The 18,396-nt window shown below is 36.4% G+C and overlaps 1 protein-coding gene across 1 annotated transcript; it reads right to left on the reverse strand.

The window, feature by feature from the left end:
• Positions 1–494: 494 nt before the first annotated feature.
• ZDBF2 (zinc finger DBF-type containing 2) lies at positions 495–18,190 on the reverse strand (the record flags this gene model as incomplete). Its single annotated transcript, XM_082658979.1, has 3 exons — positions 495–7,614; positions 13,878–14,005; positions 18,131–18,190. The coding sequence occupies 3 exons, from the start codon at positions 18,188–18,190 to the stop codon at positions 495–497; spliced, it is 7,308 nt and encodes a 2,435-aa protein (XP_082515105.1).
• Between the last annotated feature and the right edge of the window lie 206 nt (positions 18,191–18,396).

Raw genomic sequence — 18,396 nt, forward strand, 5'->3', positions numbered from 1 at the left:
GTTTCTTCTTTTTAATTATCTAGTTAGAATATGATATTGACAATGCCACTCTAAAACACACAGAAAATAACTACATATTCATTTGTTCCAATTTTTAAAAAGTAAAAGCATTTTATGTTTGCCACATCCATTTTTGCAATAATATAACCTGCTGACATGAGAGACACAATCATAAAAAATAAATAAGAGGGACATGATTTGAGGGAGAAAGTTGTATATACTGTGCTAAATTATGTGATATAAATTAAGATGAAGCTCTTCCACAGCAAATGGACAAAGGAAGTTTTTTAATTTGAAAAAAAAGGACCCTAAACACTAACTTTAAATTAATATAAAAGTTCTGAAAAATAAGTCTATAGCAAAATAGTTGAAGGTGCATTTTTTTCACCAAAGTTAGGAAAGCTATGTACACTAGGTACCAAATATATTTTCAATTGAAGTACTGAATCTTCAACTAGCCCTTAATAGAAACACCTCTAGTTTACCTCATTACCTCACAATTTGTTAGAGAGCCGTGTCCTCATTCTATCAGAATATGGTACACCAGAATACATACTTCTCAAAGCATATGTTCTAACAGGTCTAGAAGGTTTTCTTTGTTGTCTTCTAGGGCGTTTTTTATTACCATTCTTCTTACTTCCTGCAACGACAGAAGAGCCCCGCACAGGTTGCTTGGGAGAAGAGCTTGCTATAGCTCTTGACTGCTCTTCAGCTCCAGCTGATGGAATCGAGGCATTTGAAAGAATTTTAGCTGGTCTCTTTGCCTTCTTTAACCTACTGACATCAGAGTTTTTCTTCTTAAGATGCATCCTAACAAAAGTGCTCCTGGACCGATATTTGTGACGCAAAAACACAGAGTATTTTGGAATATACTTTTTAATTATATCACTTAGTTTGGTCTGAATCCAAATCGACCGTTTTTCTGAAGCAATTCTGGATTTTTGCTGGGGAATAACTGGTCTACAGTCTTCTTTGGGAAAACCTGGCTTATTATTAGTTGTCAACTTCCTTCTCTGAATTTTCCTTTTACTTTCCAAAAACTTATTTCTAATTGATTTCAGAGAAATTTTGGCAACATCATGATTTAAAAGAGTTGACTGGAAATTACTTTCTTTTGAAACCTCACTAGAATTCAAAATCTTGGATTTTTCCAGAAACACAGATTCACTGGCCTCCTGATGTGCCATTAATTCATGTCCTACTGACACTGTCATAAAAGGTGCCGAAGCAGAGCTTTGTACATAAGTATCATCATCTCCTGCATTAGAATTTAGGTGGCTAAAATGAATTTCCATACAGTTATTCCTGTCAGGCCCCGGTACTTCTATGTTCAAAGAAGGATCAATTACAATCTGTTTATTCAATGGGTCATAACAATTAAAGGAACTCTGGTTAAATTTGTACTGTATGCTAAGATCCCAATTATTTCTACTACCGTGCCTCCTTTTAGAGAAGTCGTTGGATTCACCTTTCTTCAGCTTAATATTTGAAGAAAGAACATAAATTAAGGCATTTGGTTGCAAAGGCTTCAAAACTGTAATACAGGACTCAGGAAATTCAACTTTTCCAATTTTTACTTTCTTTCTTGTTTTTCTGTCATTCTGTAAAAGTAAACGCTTCCTTACTGGAGAGTCTTTCTCTTGTCCAGTTATTCTTCTTTTTGTCCCTGGGTGACTTGCAAGATTGGTTTGAGTTCCATGGCTGACTTTTATAGCCTGGCATGGAGAAGCCACTCGGCATGTTTGTTCAACATGCTTCTTTGCTGAAGGATAATGGCTAGGTTTATCTAAGGCCACTGAAAAGTCATCAATATCTGAAATACCACCTGCATTATCATCACAATCCGAAAGAACTTGAATTGATGTAGTGTCCTGATTGAGGTCACTCCAGGTAACCTTTTTTCCTTCATTCGATTTTTTTTTTTTAATTTTCCTGGTCTCACAGTCATCATCAAAGTAACAGTGGAAACGACCTTTCTTAAATTCCTTCACGACAGCATTAATTTTCACGTCACCTTCTCTCATTATCTGAGACCATGTTTTCCCCACAAATGAAGGAGGGACATGAGGCAAGCCTTCAAGAACTGGTTCATCAGGATCATCTTCCGTGACTTCCTTTGCTTTTTCCAGGTTCCGTATAGAATCAACCATGGGAACAGAGCCTGAATGGGAATTATGGTTTGTTTCTTTCAGGTCAAAAGACGTCTTCTCAAATAGGTCTATTTTATTAACAGCTTCTTGAGGCTGGTCATTGTCAGACTGAAGAGAGGGATCACATTGAAAATTCTTCCCAGAACCACAAGGTTCACAGCTCATACTTTTTAGATTGGTATGTTTTAACTTCAAAAGGTTTTCTTTATCAGGCATTTGATGAATCACCAACTCAGGAGACTCATTACAATCCACTGCAGAAACACTCGATTCACAGTTCTTATCTTTTAGGCCAATATTTTCGACATCTTTCCAAAGGTTGACTCCTTTGTTAGCCTTCTGGCGTTGCTGAGTCACTGGCTGAGAAGTCTCCTCCCGTTCAAAATTTCTTTTAGGACGATTAGATTGACAGCTCTTATCTTTGGGGTCAATATATTTGGCCTTTTTTTTCCCAGGCTCTTGTGACTGGGAAGTCATGGACTGATGAGAGGCATCAATTTGAAAATTTAGTTCAGAAATATAAGGCTCACAGCTTGTCTCTTCCAGAATAATATAGTCTTGCTTCTGGTTTACTACTTTAAAGGCCTTTTTGGAATGGTTTGTCACTGATTGAGGATATTCTAGTTCAGAATCACAAGAGTCACAGTTCTCATCTTCTGGAACAAAACTTTCTTCATTTATACAGCTGATTTCATTGACAGTCATCTGAGGTGAGTCAATCACCGGCTGAAAATGGACATCAGAATCTGAAATCATTTCACAATCGTTATCACTGGTCATCAGGTCCACAAATAGCATCTTCTGAAGATCTGTTTCTTTGTCTGACACTTGTTCGTTTATCACTATTTGAAGAGGAACATCAGAATCACACACTATTTCAGAATCACTAGGTTCACTGACTCTTTCTTCCATGCCAAGATGCTTTTCCATCTGAAGGTTTACTTCTTTGCAAACCACTTGAGGTTGGTCAACTTCTAACTGAAGATGAACACCAGAATCACATTTTATTTCAGAAACACTAAATTCACAGTTCTTATGAAGGTCATGATCCTTCTCTTGCAAGTTTATTTCTTTGACAGCCACAGGAGAATGCCCAGCTATGAAGTCAACATCAGAATCATAACTTACTTCAAAATCACCTAGTTTATATCTCTTATTTTCCAGGTAAATATGGCCTTCCTCCCAAAGACCTATTTCTTCAACAGCTTTTTGAAGCGGTCTAGTCACTAACTGAAGGGGATCATCAGAAACAAAACTTATTTCAGGACCACAAGGATCATTGCTCTTATCTTCCAAACTGGCTTGTTGCTCTTCCAATATGTGTGGTTGCTCAACCACTGATTGGAGATGGGCATTTGAAACATAAATGACTTCAGAATCATTGGGTTCATAGCTCTTAGTACACAGACAAACATGTCCCTCCCTCAGAAGATTTATTTCTGGAATAGCCTCTTGAATTTCATTAGCCACAGACTGAAGAGGTTCATCAGAAACAAAATCTATTTTTGAATCACTAGGTTTGACCACCTTATCTTCCAAGTCAACATCCTCCTCCCAAAGGTTGATCTCCTTAACAACTTTAGTTTGGCCAGCCGCTGACTGAAAAAGGACATCAGAATCATACACAATTTCAAAACACTTAGATTCATCTCTCTTATCTTCCATGTCAACTTCATCCTTCCAAAGGCTTACTTCTTTAACAGTTTCTCTAAGCTGGTTGGCCACTGGCTGAAGGGGGTCAACAGAATCAAAACTTATTTCAGAGCCACAAGATTGATTGTGCTTATCCTCTAGCTCAGTATGCTCCTGCTCCAAAATAGTTATCTGAGCATGATCAACTACTGACTGAACCAAGAGATCAGAATTCAAACTCATTTCAGAACCACTATATTGGCTGTTCTTATCTTCCAAGTACACATGACCTTCGTTCTTGAGGTTTATTCGTTTAACAGCTACTTCAGGTTGATCAGACACAGACAGAAGAGGAACATCAGAATTATGTATTAATTTAGAAGCATTAGGTTCATCAACCTTATTCTTCTGGCCCATACCCTCTTCTTTCCACAGGTTTGTTTTTTCAACCACTTCCTGAAATTGTTCAGTCAATGGCTGAAGAGGGTCATCAGAATGAAAAGCTATTTTACCATCACTAGATTCATTGTTTGTATCTTCCAGATCCACATGTTTTTCCTTCAAAAGGGCTAGTCGAGGTTGGTCAATGACTGAATGAAGAGGGGTATCAGTACCCAAATTTTTTTCAAAACCTCTATGTACAGTACTTTCATCTTCTGGGTCAACATGGTCCTCCTTTAAAATGGTTATTTGAGGTTTTTCATTCATTGACTGAAGAGGGACATCAGAGTCCAAAGTTATTTCAGAACCACTATATTTATCACTCCTGTTCTCTAGAACAACACGTTTTTCTTTCTGAACATCTATTTCTTTAACAGCTATTTGAGTTTCAGTCATTGAATAATCAGAATCTAAGTTTATTTCAGAACCACTAAATTTAGCACTTTTACCTTTTAACTTAGCTTGCTTTTCTTTTTGAAGCCATAGTTCTTTAACAACCACTTCAGGTTTGTGAATCACTGACTGAAGAGGGATATTGGAATCCAAATTTGTTTTAAAAACACTTAACTCATTACCTTTATCTGCTAAATTTACATATTCTTCTTTTTGGTTTACTTCTTTAATAGCTATGCCAGGATGATCAGTCACTAAATGAAAAGAAATATCAGACTTCATACTGCTTTCAGAAACAACAGGTACATTACCCTTACTTTCTAAGTGTATAATCTCCTCTTTCAGAAGGTTTCTTTCTTTAATGGGATCTTCAGAACATCCAGTCACTGAACGAAAAACATCATAATCAAAACTTAATTTAGAACCACAAGGTTCATTTTCCTTATTTTCTAAGGGTGCCCACTCTTCTTTTTGAGGATTTAGCTTTTTAACAGCTTCTTCTGGATGGTTAACCACTGAGTGAAAAGGGATATAAGAATCCAAACTTATTTCAGAATCGGTGGGTTCATCATCCTTCCCTCCTAAGTGTATATACTCTTCTTTCTGAATGAATGTTTCTTTAGCAGCTACTTCAGGTTGATAAATCCCTGAATGAAGAGGTATATCAGAATCAAAAGTTATTTCAGAAACACAAGATTCATTACTCTTATTTCCCAGATCAATAGACTCCTCCTCATAAATGGCTACTTGAGATTGGTCAACTACTGAGTGAAGAGGAATATCAGAATCAAAAGTTATTTTGGAGCTAATTGACTCAAAGCTCTCATCTTCCAGGTTAATGTGCTTCTTTCTTATTTCTTCAACATCCAGCTCAGTATACTCAGTAACTGACATAAGAGGAGGATCGGAATCAAAACTCAACTCAGAACTGGAGCACCCATAGCTCTTAATTTCCATATCAACATTTAACGCTTTCAGATTTATTTCACCACAATCCCCCTGAGGTTGATCATTAGCTGATCGATAAAGAGAAGCATGAGAATCAAAACTTAGATCAGAAATGCTAGATTTAACACTCTTATTCTCCAGGTCAAGAGCTACTTCCTGAGCGTTTACTTCTTTAACTGCCACTTGGGATTGGTCAGGCACTAACTTAGCATCTGTTTTCATCAGATGAAAATTCATCTCAGGACCATGAGACCCACAGTTCATATCCACAATGTCATTCTTCTCTTTCAGAAGATAGATTTCTTCAACAGCCCTCTGAGGTTCATCAGTCATGGTCTGAAGAGAGACATCACAATCAAGATGTGCTTTAGCACTACTAGGCTTACGATTCTTATCTTTCAGATAGACAAGCCTATCCTCCAGGTTTCTTTCTCTGACAGCCAGTTGAGGATGGTCAACTACTGACTGAAGAGAAACATCACAATCGAAACTTGTTTCAGAACAACTCGATCCATAGTTCTTATCAACCAAGCTAATGTGAACCTTCTTCCAGAGTTTTGTTTCTGTGACAGCCACTGGGAATTGGTCAACCACTGACTGACGTGAGAAAACAGAATCAGCACTTATTTCAGAGCTACCAGATCCATAGTTCATATCAACCAAGCCAACGTGTGCCCCCTTGGGAAGGTTTACTTCTTTTTCAGGCTGTTGGGGGTAGTTATCAGTTGACTGAAGTGAGGCATCACAATCAAACTTCATCTCAGAATCACTAGATTCATAGCTTTCATCAACCAGCCTAATATGCATTGCCTTCTGAACACTTACATCTTTAACAATTACTTGAGTTTGGTTGGAAGTCAACTGAAGGGAGCCATCATAATCAGAGCTTATTTCAGAAACACAAGATTTATTGTTCTTATACTGCAAGTCAGCATGTACTTCCTTTAAGAGGTTTATTTCTTTGGCAGTCACTTTAGATTGGTCCGTCAGTGAATAAGAAGAGGAACTGCCATCAGAACTCATTTCAGAACCTCTTGATTCACAGTTCTTATCTTCTTGGTCAATTTGTTCCTCCTTCCAAAGGTCTGGCACAGCCTCTTCATGGTGATCAGATGCTGACTGAAGATAGCCACCAGCAAACTTCATTTCAGAACTCACTGAGATCTTCTGTTCCAAGAAGGCTGACTTGTTAAAGACCAAATGCTTTCCTTCTTGGGTATGATCCATATTAGGAAAGAATTTCTCATGATGCTTTGATATGCCATCTTCAAAGATTCCTTTATTAGAAGGCATGTCAGTTTTATTCAGGTTGACTGTTGGGTTTACTGTAAATCTGGAAAGAGATTCCAATTTTAAGAAGCCTTCAGCACCCACAAATTCACGGACTTTAGAGCCAGTTGACAAAGTTTTACCCTGAGATTTTACATCTTCCTGTATAACCAATTTATCTGAATTTATACATAAAGATTTCCTGTTTGATTCTTTAGGTTTCTGATAAGTTATTGAAGAAGTTTCTGGATGGGATGATAGCATAGGATTTTTAGAGCCCCTGTCTAGCTGTTTAAAGTATTTGTCAACTTTGTCTGGGTCACATTTGTTAACTGAATCCAAATGGGATCCTAGTGGTAACCCAGTAGTAGCATTAGTTGTAACTGGTCTTTCATTAGAACTTTCAGGTAAACAACTAACAGAAGCATTAGAAACCACTGATGAATATATTACGTTTTGTCTACTATTTGTAGCATGACCAATACCAACTGGGTTAAATTCTTTCATATGGCTCCCAATTTTATGAATGAACTCCAAGGGCTGCTGCTGTCCTTTCTCCAGTTTTTGAATAACTGATGGCCGAATTGAAACACTCTGTATATATTCCTGAGATTTACTAGGTTTAGAATACAGCTCTTCAACAGGTTCAGAAGCCTTGGAAGACATCTCTTCTCTGACTCCAGTAGCATCCTCAGTCATTATTTCAGGAACAAAATCGTCATTCGGAACCACTCCAGAAGGTGACACAGTAGTCATATGAAGTCTCTCATTTTGCATTGATCTAAAAAGCAAGGGGGAAAAAATCCATAAAAATACTCTAACATCTGTTTAAGATTTTTATTAAATGCATAATAAATGTTATTTTCTTCCTACCCTGGGCAAGATTCCTAGAGGACACAGTCTCAAATTAAAATTAATTTTGTAATATTTGGCTAAGAAAAGAAAGGAAGGCAGAATCATAAAATCAAACAAGTTGGAAATCCCAAAAAATTTTCATCTGTATTCATGTGTGTTTAAAATTAACAACTAAATAAATAAATAAAATTAACAACTAAATCACAATCCGTATTTCTACTCATTTTAAACTAACTTTACAACAAAAAAAGGCCTCCAAAAATGTAACCATTAAAGGTTAAAAACCACTCTTTTATATAACTCTTATGCTAAAAAGGAAAACTTTTTAAACTATCTACAAACAAAATAAATAACTATATATTAAATCTATGAGATGTGATCAAAATGAAAACTTCACACTTTTAAATTTCCCATTAAAATAGGAATTAGTAAACAGAAATTAACTAAATGAGCATCTAATTCAAAAAGACAGAAAAATAACCAAATCCCCCTACCTCAGGAAACTTGAAGATATAAATTAAGAAAAAGACCAATAAATAGGAAACAAAAGTAAAGCAAGAGCTGACTTTCAAGAAGTCTAAAATAATAGAAAAACCAACAATGTCTAGACAAGGGGGGAAAGAGGATGAAATTTTTTAAAGATGAACTATATAATTCAGAAAGCTTATAAACATAAGTAATGTGGTACTGGCATGGGATTAAAACCATTCAATGAAAGAAAATGGTATTCAAAATCCAATATATAGATATAGAAGTAGATGTAGATACACACACACAAATACAGGAATTTTATGTTACAGGTGATGTTTTATATCAGTGGAGATAATTAGTATATTTAAAAAGTAAGTACTGCTATATACCACTTATAAAAATAAATTCCAAGAAGATTAAAAATATTTAAAAGAAGAGAAAAATGGAATTAAGAAAAAGACATGAAAGAAGCCATAAAGAAAAATTCTCCTTAGATTGTGTTAAAATGTTTCTTTCTATATGGTAAAAAATAACATATAGTTGATAAACACATGATAACAGAGTTGATAAACACATGACAGATTCTGATATTTAAAATACAAATAACATTTAAAATACAAAGAACTATTATTCATAAATATTGCATACAAACCCAAAATATACAAACAATTCAATGGAAAAATAAGCAAAGTATATGAAAAAACAATCCATAGGATAAATATATTTCTAATAACTATATAGCAAGAGAAATTCTACTTTACTCATAAATAAATAAACGTTAATTAAGAGACACTTTTTGGCCTATTATTTTAGGGAGAAAGAAAGAGGTTGATAATCGCAATGTTGGCAAAAGTGACAGGAAATGAGCACTGTCATATACTACCGGTGTATATACATATATATACAATTTATGCAATAAATTATATATAAATTGGTATAGCCTTCCAGGAAATGTCTATCAAGAATTAAAATTTTCTTCTCTAAATGTCTGGTAGAATTCACCTGTGAAACTGTCTGGTCCTGGACTTTTGTCTCTTGAGAGTTTTTAAATTACTGATTCAGGGCTTCCCTGGTGGCACAGTGGTTGAGAGTCCGCCTGCCGATGCAGGGGACACAGGTTTGTGCCCTGGTCCAGGAGGATCCCGCATGCCGTGGAGCAGCTGGGCCCGTGAGCCATGGCCGCTGAGCCTGCGCGTCTGGACCCTGTGCTCCACAACGGGAGAGGCCACAACAGTGAGAGGCCCGCGTACCGCAAAAAAAAAAAAAAAAAAAAAAATTACTGATTCAATTTCATTACTGGTATTTGGTCTGTTCATATTTTCTATTTCTTCCTGGTTTAGTCTTGGGAGATTGTATTGATACATTTCTAGAATTTGACCATTTCTTCTAGGTTGTCCATTTTATTGGCATATAGCTGTTCACAGTAGTCTCTTATGATCCTTTGTATTTCTGTGGTGTTTGTTGTAACTTCTCCTTTTCATTTCTGATTTTATTGATTTGGGCCCTTTCCCTTTTTTTCTTGATGAGGCTGGCTAAAGGCTTATCAATTTCGTTTATCTTTCAAAGAACCAGCTTTTAGTTTCATTGATCTTTTCTTAGTTTTCTAAGTCTCTATTTCATTTTTTTTATTATATCATTTTCTTAATTTTTTTTTGGCTGCATTGGGTCTTTGTTGCTGCGCATGGGCTTTCTCTAGTTGCGGCAAGTGGGGGTTACTCTTCGTTGTAGTGTGCAGGCTTCTCATTGCGGTGGCTTCTCTTGTTGCAGAGCACAGGCTCTAGGCGTGCAGGCTTCAGTAGTTGCAGCACGTGGGCTCAGTAGTTGTGGCACGCGGGCCCTAGAGCATGTGGGCTTCAGTAATTGCAGTGCATGGGCTCAGTAGATGCAGCACGCAGGCTCTATGGTGCGAGGCTTCAATAGTTGTGGTGTGTGGGCTCTGTAGTTGTGGCTCATGGGCTCTAGAGCTCAGGCTCAGTAGTTGTGGCACATGGGTTTAGTTGCTCTACGGCACATGGGATCTTCCCAGACCAGGGATCAAACCCATGTCCCCTGCACTGGCAGGCGGATTCTTAACCACTGCACCACCAGGGAAGTCGCTATTTCATTTATTTCTGCTCTGATCTGTATCATTTCTTTCCTTCGACTAACTTTGGGTTTTGTTTGTTCTTCTTTCTCTAGTTCCTTTAGGTGTAAGGTTAGGATGGAAAACTTCTGAATCAATCTATGAGGCCACCATCACCCTGATACCAAAACCAGACAAAGATACTACAAGAAAAGAAAATTACAGACCAATATCACTGATGAATATAGATGCAAAAATCCTCAACAAAATACCAGCAAACAGAATCCAGCAACACATTAAAGCGATCATACATCATGAACAAGTGGGATTTATCCCAGGGCTGCAAGGATTCTTCAATATACTCAAATCAATCAATGTGATACACCATATTAACAAATTGAAGAATAAAAACCATATGATCATCTCAATAGATGCAGAAAAAGCTTCTGACAAAATTCAACATCCATTTATGATAAAATCTCTCCAGAAAGTGGGCATAAAGGGAACATACCCCAACTTAATAAAAGCTATATGTGACAAACCAAAGCTAACAACATGCTTAACAGGGAAAAGTTGAAAGCATTTCCTCCAAGATCAGGAACAAGACGAGAATGCCCACTCTCACCATATTTATTCAACATAGTTTTAGAAGTCTTGGCCACAGCAACAAGAGAAGAAAAAGAAATAAAAGAAATCCAAAATGGAAAGGAAGAAGTAAAACTGTCACTGTTTGCAGATGACATGATACTATACATAGAAAATACTAAAGATGCCACCAAAAAAAACTACGAGAGCTCATCAAAGAATTTGATAAAGTTGCAGGATAGAAACTTAATAAACAGAAATCTGTTGCATTTCTATACACTAACAATGAACTACCAGAAAGAGAAATTAAGGAAACAATCCCATTTACTATCACATCAAAAAGAATGAAACACCGAGGAATACATCTACCTAAGGAGGCAAAAGACCCGTACTCAGAAAACTATAAGACACTGACGAAAGAAACTGAAGATGGCACAAACAGATGGAAAGATACACTATGTTCCTGGCAGAATCAATATTGTTAAAATGACCATACTACCCAAGACAATCTACAGATTAACTGCAATCCCTATCTAAATACCAATGGCATTCTTCACAGAACCAGAACGAATAATTTTAAAAGTTGTATGGAAACACAAAAGACCCTGAATAGCCAAAACAATCTTGAGAAAGAAGAACAGAGCTAGAGGAATCACACTCCCTGACCTCAGACTATACTGCCAAGCTACAGTAATCAAAGCAGGATGGTACTGGCACAAAAACAGAAACATAGATCAATGGAACAGGACAGAGGGCTCAGAAATAAACCCACGCAGACTTCCCTGGTGGTCCAGTGGTTAAGAACTGGCCTTCCAATGAAAGGGACGTGGGTTTGATTCCTGGTTGGGGAACTAAGATCCCACATGCCACGGGGCAACTAAGCCTGCACACCACAACTACTGAGCCCATGTGCTCTGGAGCCCACGTGCCACAACAAGAGAGAAGCCCACGCACTGCAACGAAAGATCCCGCATGCTGCAACTACAACCCGTCACAGCCAAATAAATAAATAAATAAAAAGAAATAAACCCATGCATTAATGGTCAATTAATCTACGACAAAGGAGGAAAGAATATACAATGGAGAAAAGATAGTCTCTTCAATAAGTGGTGCTGGGAAAACTGAACAGCTACATGTAAAAGAATGAACTTAGAACATTCTCTAACACCATATACAAAGATAAACTCAAAATGGATTAAAAACCTAAATGTAAGACCAGATAATATAAAACTCCTAGAGGAAAACATAGGCAGAACACTCTTTGACATAAACCACAGCAATATTTTTTTGGATCCATCTCCTAGAGCAATAGAAGCAAAAGCAAAAATTAACAAATGGGACCTAATTAAACTTAAAAGCTTTTGCACAGTAAAGGAGACCATCAACAAAATGAAAAGACATCAGGCATACCCAAATTTAGGAATATCCTACAAAATAACTGGCCAGTACTCTTTTAAAAAGTGTCAAGGTCTTGAAATCAAAGACAGACTGAGGAACTACTCGAGATTAAGGGAAAGTAAGGAATTGTGACAACTCAATGCACTGTGTGGTCCTGGATGGAATCTTGGTCCAAAAAAAGGACATTAGTAACACTACTGACAAAATCTGAATCAGGTCTGTAAATAGTATGGTATCAATGTAATTTCATGGATCTGATCACTGTACTGTGGTTATTTTAGATTTAACATTTGGGGAAGCTAGGTAAAAGTTACACAAGAATTCCTTGTACCAGTTTTGCAGCTAAATTTTTGTAAGCCTGTAATTATTCCAAAATGAAAAGTTAAAAAATAAAAAATATTTTTAATGTCCATAAACTTTAGCCCCAAAGTTCAAATTCTAGGAATCTACTCCACAGAAAAAGTTGCATGTACAAATATGTTTGTTGAAGCATTGTTTATATACACTATAAACTGGTAATTTATACTGACCCCAAGATAGGCTAATTCCATCTTTCCACCAGCTAAGAAACCACATAATTTTTTTTAACATCTTTATTGGAGTATAATTGCTTTACAGTGTTGTGTTAGTTTCTGCTGTATAATGAAGTGAATCAGCTATATGTATACATATATCCCCATATCACCTCCCTCTTGCGTCTCCCTCTCACCCTCCCTATCCCACCCCTCTAGGTGGTCACAAAGCACCAAGCTGATCTCCCTGTGCTATGCGGCTGCTTCCCATTAGCTATCTATTTTACATTTGGTAGTGTATATGTGTCCATGCTACTCTCTCATTTTGTCCCAGCTTCCCCTTCTCCCTCCCCATGTCCTCAAGTTCATTCTCTACGAAAACCACATATTTTTTTCCTGACTTTTTCCCATTAAAACTTTTTCGCCATTTACTAAGTTCTAGGTTGGTGACTTGCAAAGCGTTCAAGAAGTTTATCCTTTTTTCTGCTGCTAGTGCTGAACTCAAATAATTCTGCACAGATGTGCTAATGATCTATTTTGCCTTATCTTGTATAGCTGTAGTTGCAAACTCACCACAGTACATAATCTGATTTTCTACCAAAGTTCTTCTTTAACATAGGACATTAACTTTTTTAAATGTTATCAAAATATTTATTTTTATTAAAACCAAAATAAATTAATACAAGAGTAAGCTATCAAGATACTGACAAATTATAAAAAGAGCCAATTCTATTTGACAAAATAGCAAATAGTTCCATTAATGTGGAATTAACTTAGTTTTTACCTTAACCACCCTTACTTGGCTACTGTCACCAACTTTCTGGTTACTAATCTCGTAAAAGTTATGTTTGCTCCCACCTTTTTACCGTGTTTAATCCTGTGACATCCTTACAAAACACCTTAATGATATATAATTATTTATTGGCCTAAGACTTTTCTTTAGAAAAAGCACAGTGTAGTCCATAACTTTTAGAGTGAAATTTCTTACCTAAGCTAGGAAAAATTTTTAAATAATTGCAAAGGTAAGTTACTAGATAAAATTTCACGTTATATTCCTTGATTCAAAGGTTCATTTTAGGAAGTATTAGAACAATTAACACAAACATTTACTGTAACATATAACTAACTTTGTGCTAATATTATTCCACTCAGTTACTTTACCTGCTTTCTTGATAATGATATGGGTGGTGCCTCAGAACATCCTGCAAGAAACGATCCATCAAACTAGTGGTAGCCATCAATTGTCTACTCTGTGTGGTCAAGTATCTGTGTTGATCACTGGATATATGCTATAAAGTAAAAAGAAAATGAATATTTTTAAATGGGTAATAATCATTAGTAGTGAGAGTGTCACAATATAAATTCATTATACACCTAGTAGAAGTATAAATTAATATACCCTTTCTATAAAGCAATTCTAAAATATGCATCTAAAAACCATAAGGGGGGCTTCCCTGGTGGCGCAGTGGTTGAGAGTCCGCCTGCCGATGCAGGGGACACGGGTTCGTTCCCCGGTCCGGGAAGATCTCACGTGCCGCGGAGCGCCTGGGCCCGTGAGCCATGGCCGCTGAGCCTGCGCGTCTGGAGCCTGTGCTCCGCAACGGGAGAGGCCACAGCAGTGGGAGGCCCGCGTACCGCAAAACAAACAAACAAACAAACAAAAACATTCTGTTTTTCACTTTCTGTACAGTATTCAATAAATTACATGAGCTACTCAATTATTATAAAATAGGCTTTGCATAAATGATTTTGCCCAATTGTAGGCTGATGAAGTGTTCTGAGTAATTTTAGGGTAGACTAGGTAAGCTATGATATTCAATAGGTTAGGTGTGTTAAATGCATTTTCAACCTAAGATATTTTCAAATTACAATCAGGATGTAATCCCATCATAAGTTGAGGAAGATCTGTATCATCTTCCTCTCTGTGGCTTGCCTTTTCACTTTCTTTTGTGTATGTGTGTGCATTTAATTTTTAAATTTTTCTTAAATTTCTCTCAATGTTTATAGTTTTCTGTGCAAAAATCTTATACATATTTTTTATACATATTCCTTAAACGTTGATGATTTTTGATGCTGTTGTAAATACCTTCTTCAAATCTCATCTTCTATGTGGTGTTTATATATAGAAAGACAATTTTTTTATTCTTTTTTTCTAACTATTTTTTATTGAAGTATAGTTAACTTACAATGTTATGTCAGTTTTATGTGTACAGCAAAGTGATTGCTATACATATATATATCTACTCTAAGAAGACTATTTTTACGTTGGCCCAAAAGTTTTTAAAAATCACTTAACAATTCTAATAGTTCATCTAAATATCTTTAGGATTTTCTTTGTGCACAATCACACTGTATACAAATACTAACAGTTTTATTTCTTCTTCTCTAATCTTTATCATTTTCTTTTCTTTTTCTTTCTTTATTTCCCTGACTAGGACCTCTGATAAAATACTGAATATAGTTTAATTCAAACATCGTCTATTTTCACGTAATTTATTACTGATACATTTGTAGTTAATTCTTGTTTTTATTTTTAAATCTGTTTTATTATTCTATTCTTGCCTACACAGTGTCCCTATCTCTCTGCTTTCTTATTTTTTTGTGGACTACTTTTTATTATTCCAATTTTATATAGACTACAAAGATCTATATTTTATATAGACTTTTTCCTAGTCTATTAGTGGTAACAGACTATAACATGCAACCCTGACTGATCAAAAGTACTTGTTACTTTTACTCTCTCTCTCTCTTTTTTTAATTTGGCCATGCCTCACGGCATGTGGGATCTTGTGTGATCTTTGTTCTACTGACCAGGGATCAAACCTGCACCCACTGCCTTGGAAGCACTGGAAGTGCCGAGTCTTAACCACTGGACCACCAGGGAAGTCCCCACTCTCTTCTTGAACAATGCAAGGTCCTTAGGTATTAGCTCAATTTACTCCCCTTCCAATTTATATGCCACTGTTGTTAATCTCACAAGATATTATTCATTTACATTGCCCACCTATTTACCTTTCCATTGCTCTTCGTTCCTTCCTGTATCTCTGAGCTTCCAACTGGAATCATTTTCCCTCAACCTGAAAAACTCTTTTTAGTACTTCCTTTAGTAAGTGTCTGCTGGTGATAAATTCCCTTAATTTTTGTTTCCTGAAAATATTTTATTTCACCTTATTTACTGAGTATAGAATTCTAAGTTGGCAGTTGTTTTCTTTCTTTTGGCTTCCATTATTTCTGTTGAATATTCTGATCAATATTCAGCTAGATCTGGGCCCCATATGTCTTCACTGCCTTAGTAGTTCACCAAAGCTTTGAATCATATATATACATATATATGTGTGTGTGTGTATTTTTTTCAAGCTTTTATAGTTAGTACAAATTACCTCAGCTACCATCAACAGAATCTTTTTAAATGTCAGTTTAGTACAGAAGTATCCAAATGTCTAAAAATTATTATTCTAAACCTTAAGCAAAAAAATTATACTGAATGCTTATTGACTAGAACTTGTAGTTAAAGCATAAACATGTTTTATCACTAGCAAAAGTTCAACAAATAATTTTCCATTCAAGCGATGATATAATTTCTCAATCATGAGAGAAATATTGAAGAGAACTTGAGATTTATTATCTGCCTCCTCATGTTTATAACCAGCATTAAAAATTATTTCTTTTTTAAAAAGGCAGAGATGTAGAAATCACAATAATAAAAACTCTTCCTAGTATGAATTTAGGTGTTTACTATTAGATCATTAAACAAAACAAATGCTACTAAACAGCATAATTTTTATATATTATAAACTTGTCTTAGATATCATCAAAGATCAAACAGTTTAGCACTAGCAGAAGCTTCATTATATGATTGCTTCACCTATGAGACAATTCCACAGCTGAAGAAAAACTTGAGAATCTTCTAAGTTAACAATCCTGGTCAGAAAACTGCAGCTACTATGACCATGAATACTTATTTCAAAATCTCCATACTTGATGTTTCACAAACTCTTCCAACAAAAGGAAGAGAAAGGAATACAACTCAACTCATTCTATGAAGCCAGTACTACCCTGATACCAAAACCAAACACATCACAAGGAAAAAAAGCTACAGATGAGGACTTCCCTGGTGGCACAGTGGTTAAGAATCCGCCTGCCAATGCAGGTGGCACAGGTTCAATCCCTGGTCCAGGAAGATCCCATATGCTGCAGAGGAACTAAGCCCTCACACCACAGCTACTGAGCCCGCGTGCCACAACTACTGAGCCCACATGTCACAACTACTGAAGCCCAAGCACCTAGAGCCCGTGCTCTGCAACAAGAGAAGCCACCACAATGAGAAGCCCGTGCACCGCAAGGAAGAGTAGCCCCCGCTCGCCACAACTAGAGAAAGCCCGCACGCAGCAATGAAAACCCAAAACAGCCAAAAAAAAAAAAAAAAAGCTACAGACAATATATCTTATGGATATATATGCAAAAATCTGCAACAAAATACTAGCAAGCCAAATCCAGCAACATATAAAAAGAATTATACACCATGACCAAGTGGAATTTATCCCAGGAATGAAAAATTGGTTTAACATCCAAAACTCAAACAGTGTAAATGCTATAGACTGCACTGCGTCCACCCCTCCCACCTCCGCCAAATTCTTATGTTGAAGTTCTAACCACTAATGTGGCCGTATTTTTAAAAGACAGGGCATCAATCTTCATGAACTTGGATTAGGCAATTTTTTTTTTAGGCAATTTTTATGACACCAAAAACACAAGTAACAAAAGAATATAAGACAAATTCAACTATAGCAAAAATTTAAACTTTTGTGCATCAAAGCATAAAATTCAAAGTCCTTACCTTGTCTTACAATGACTTACAAAATCAAATGCTCTGAATTCCTCACCTGTCACTTAACTTCCACCCCCCACCTGACCTCCACTGCAGCCACATTGGCCTCCTGGCTTTTAGTTAGCATGCTAACCACTCTTCTGCCTCAGGGTCTCTATCCTTGCTCTCCTGTCCCTCTACCCAGAAATTCTTCCCCCAGATATAAGCAAGCCTGGCCCCTGCATTTCATTCAAATCTCAACTCAAATGTCACTTCCTTAACCTTACCTGGCCACTCTACCTAAAATTGCACACTCTTCCCTATTTCATTTTCCTCATAACATTTATCACAATCTGACATACTATGTACTAAACTTATATGACTACTTACTTTCTGTCTTACTGCACTAAAGTATAAGCTTCATGAATAAAGGAAACTGATTTTGTTCATGGCCATATCCCTAGAAACTTAAACAGTATCTGCCCATTAGTAGAGTCTCAATATAGTCTGTTCAATGAAGGAATAAATGAATTTAATTAAACGTAAAAGAAGGGAAAGTTACGACTAGGTCCTTTGTGGTATAACCATAGTAATAGGATCTTCTCACCTGTTCCAGGTTATTATAGTGCACACAGCAATAGCTGCAATATCCTGGTCTGTTCTGCATATTGAATAACCAAAGTCAGATGGCTATTGTCCTTGAACACTCAAACTGGAAAAAAACAAAAATGGCAAGAGCACAGTAATTCCTTATTACCATAAGGAAAATAGCTATGATAATATCAGAGACCAGAAATTCATTCTTGGGTCCTACCCACTCATATTTCTAATAATTGCGAAAACAGACAAGGCTACCATGAGCTACTGAACCAA

This window comes from Grampus griseus (genome assembly GCF_964374135.1).
Source record: "Grampus griseus genome assembly, chromosome: 7".
NCBI lineage: Eukaryota > Metazoa > Chordata > Mammalia > Artiodactyla > Delphinidae > Grampus > Grampus griseus.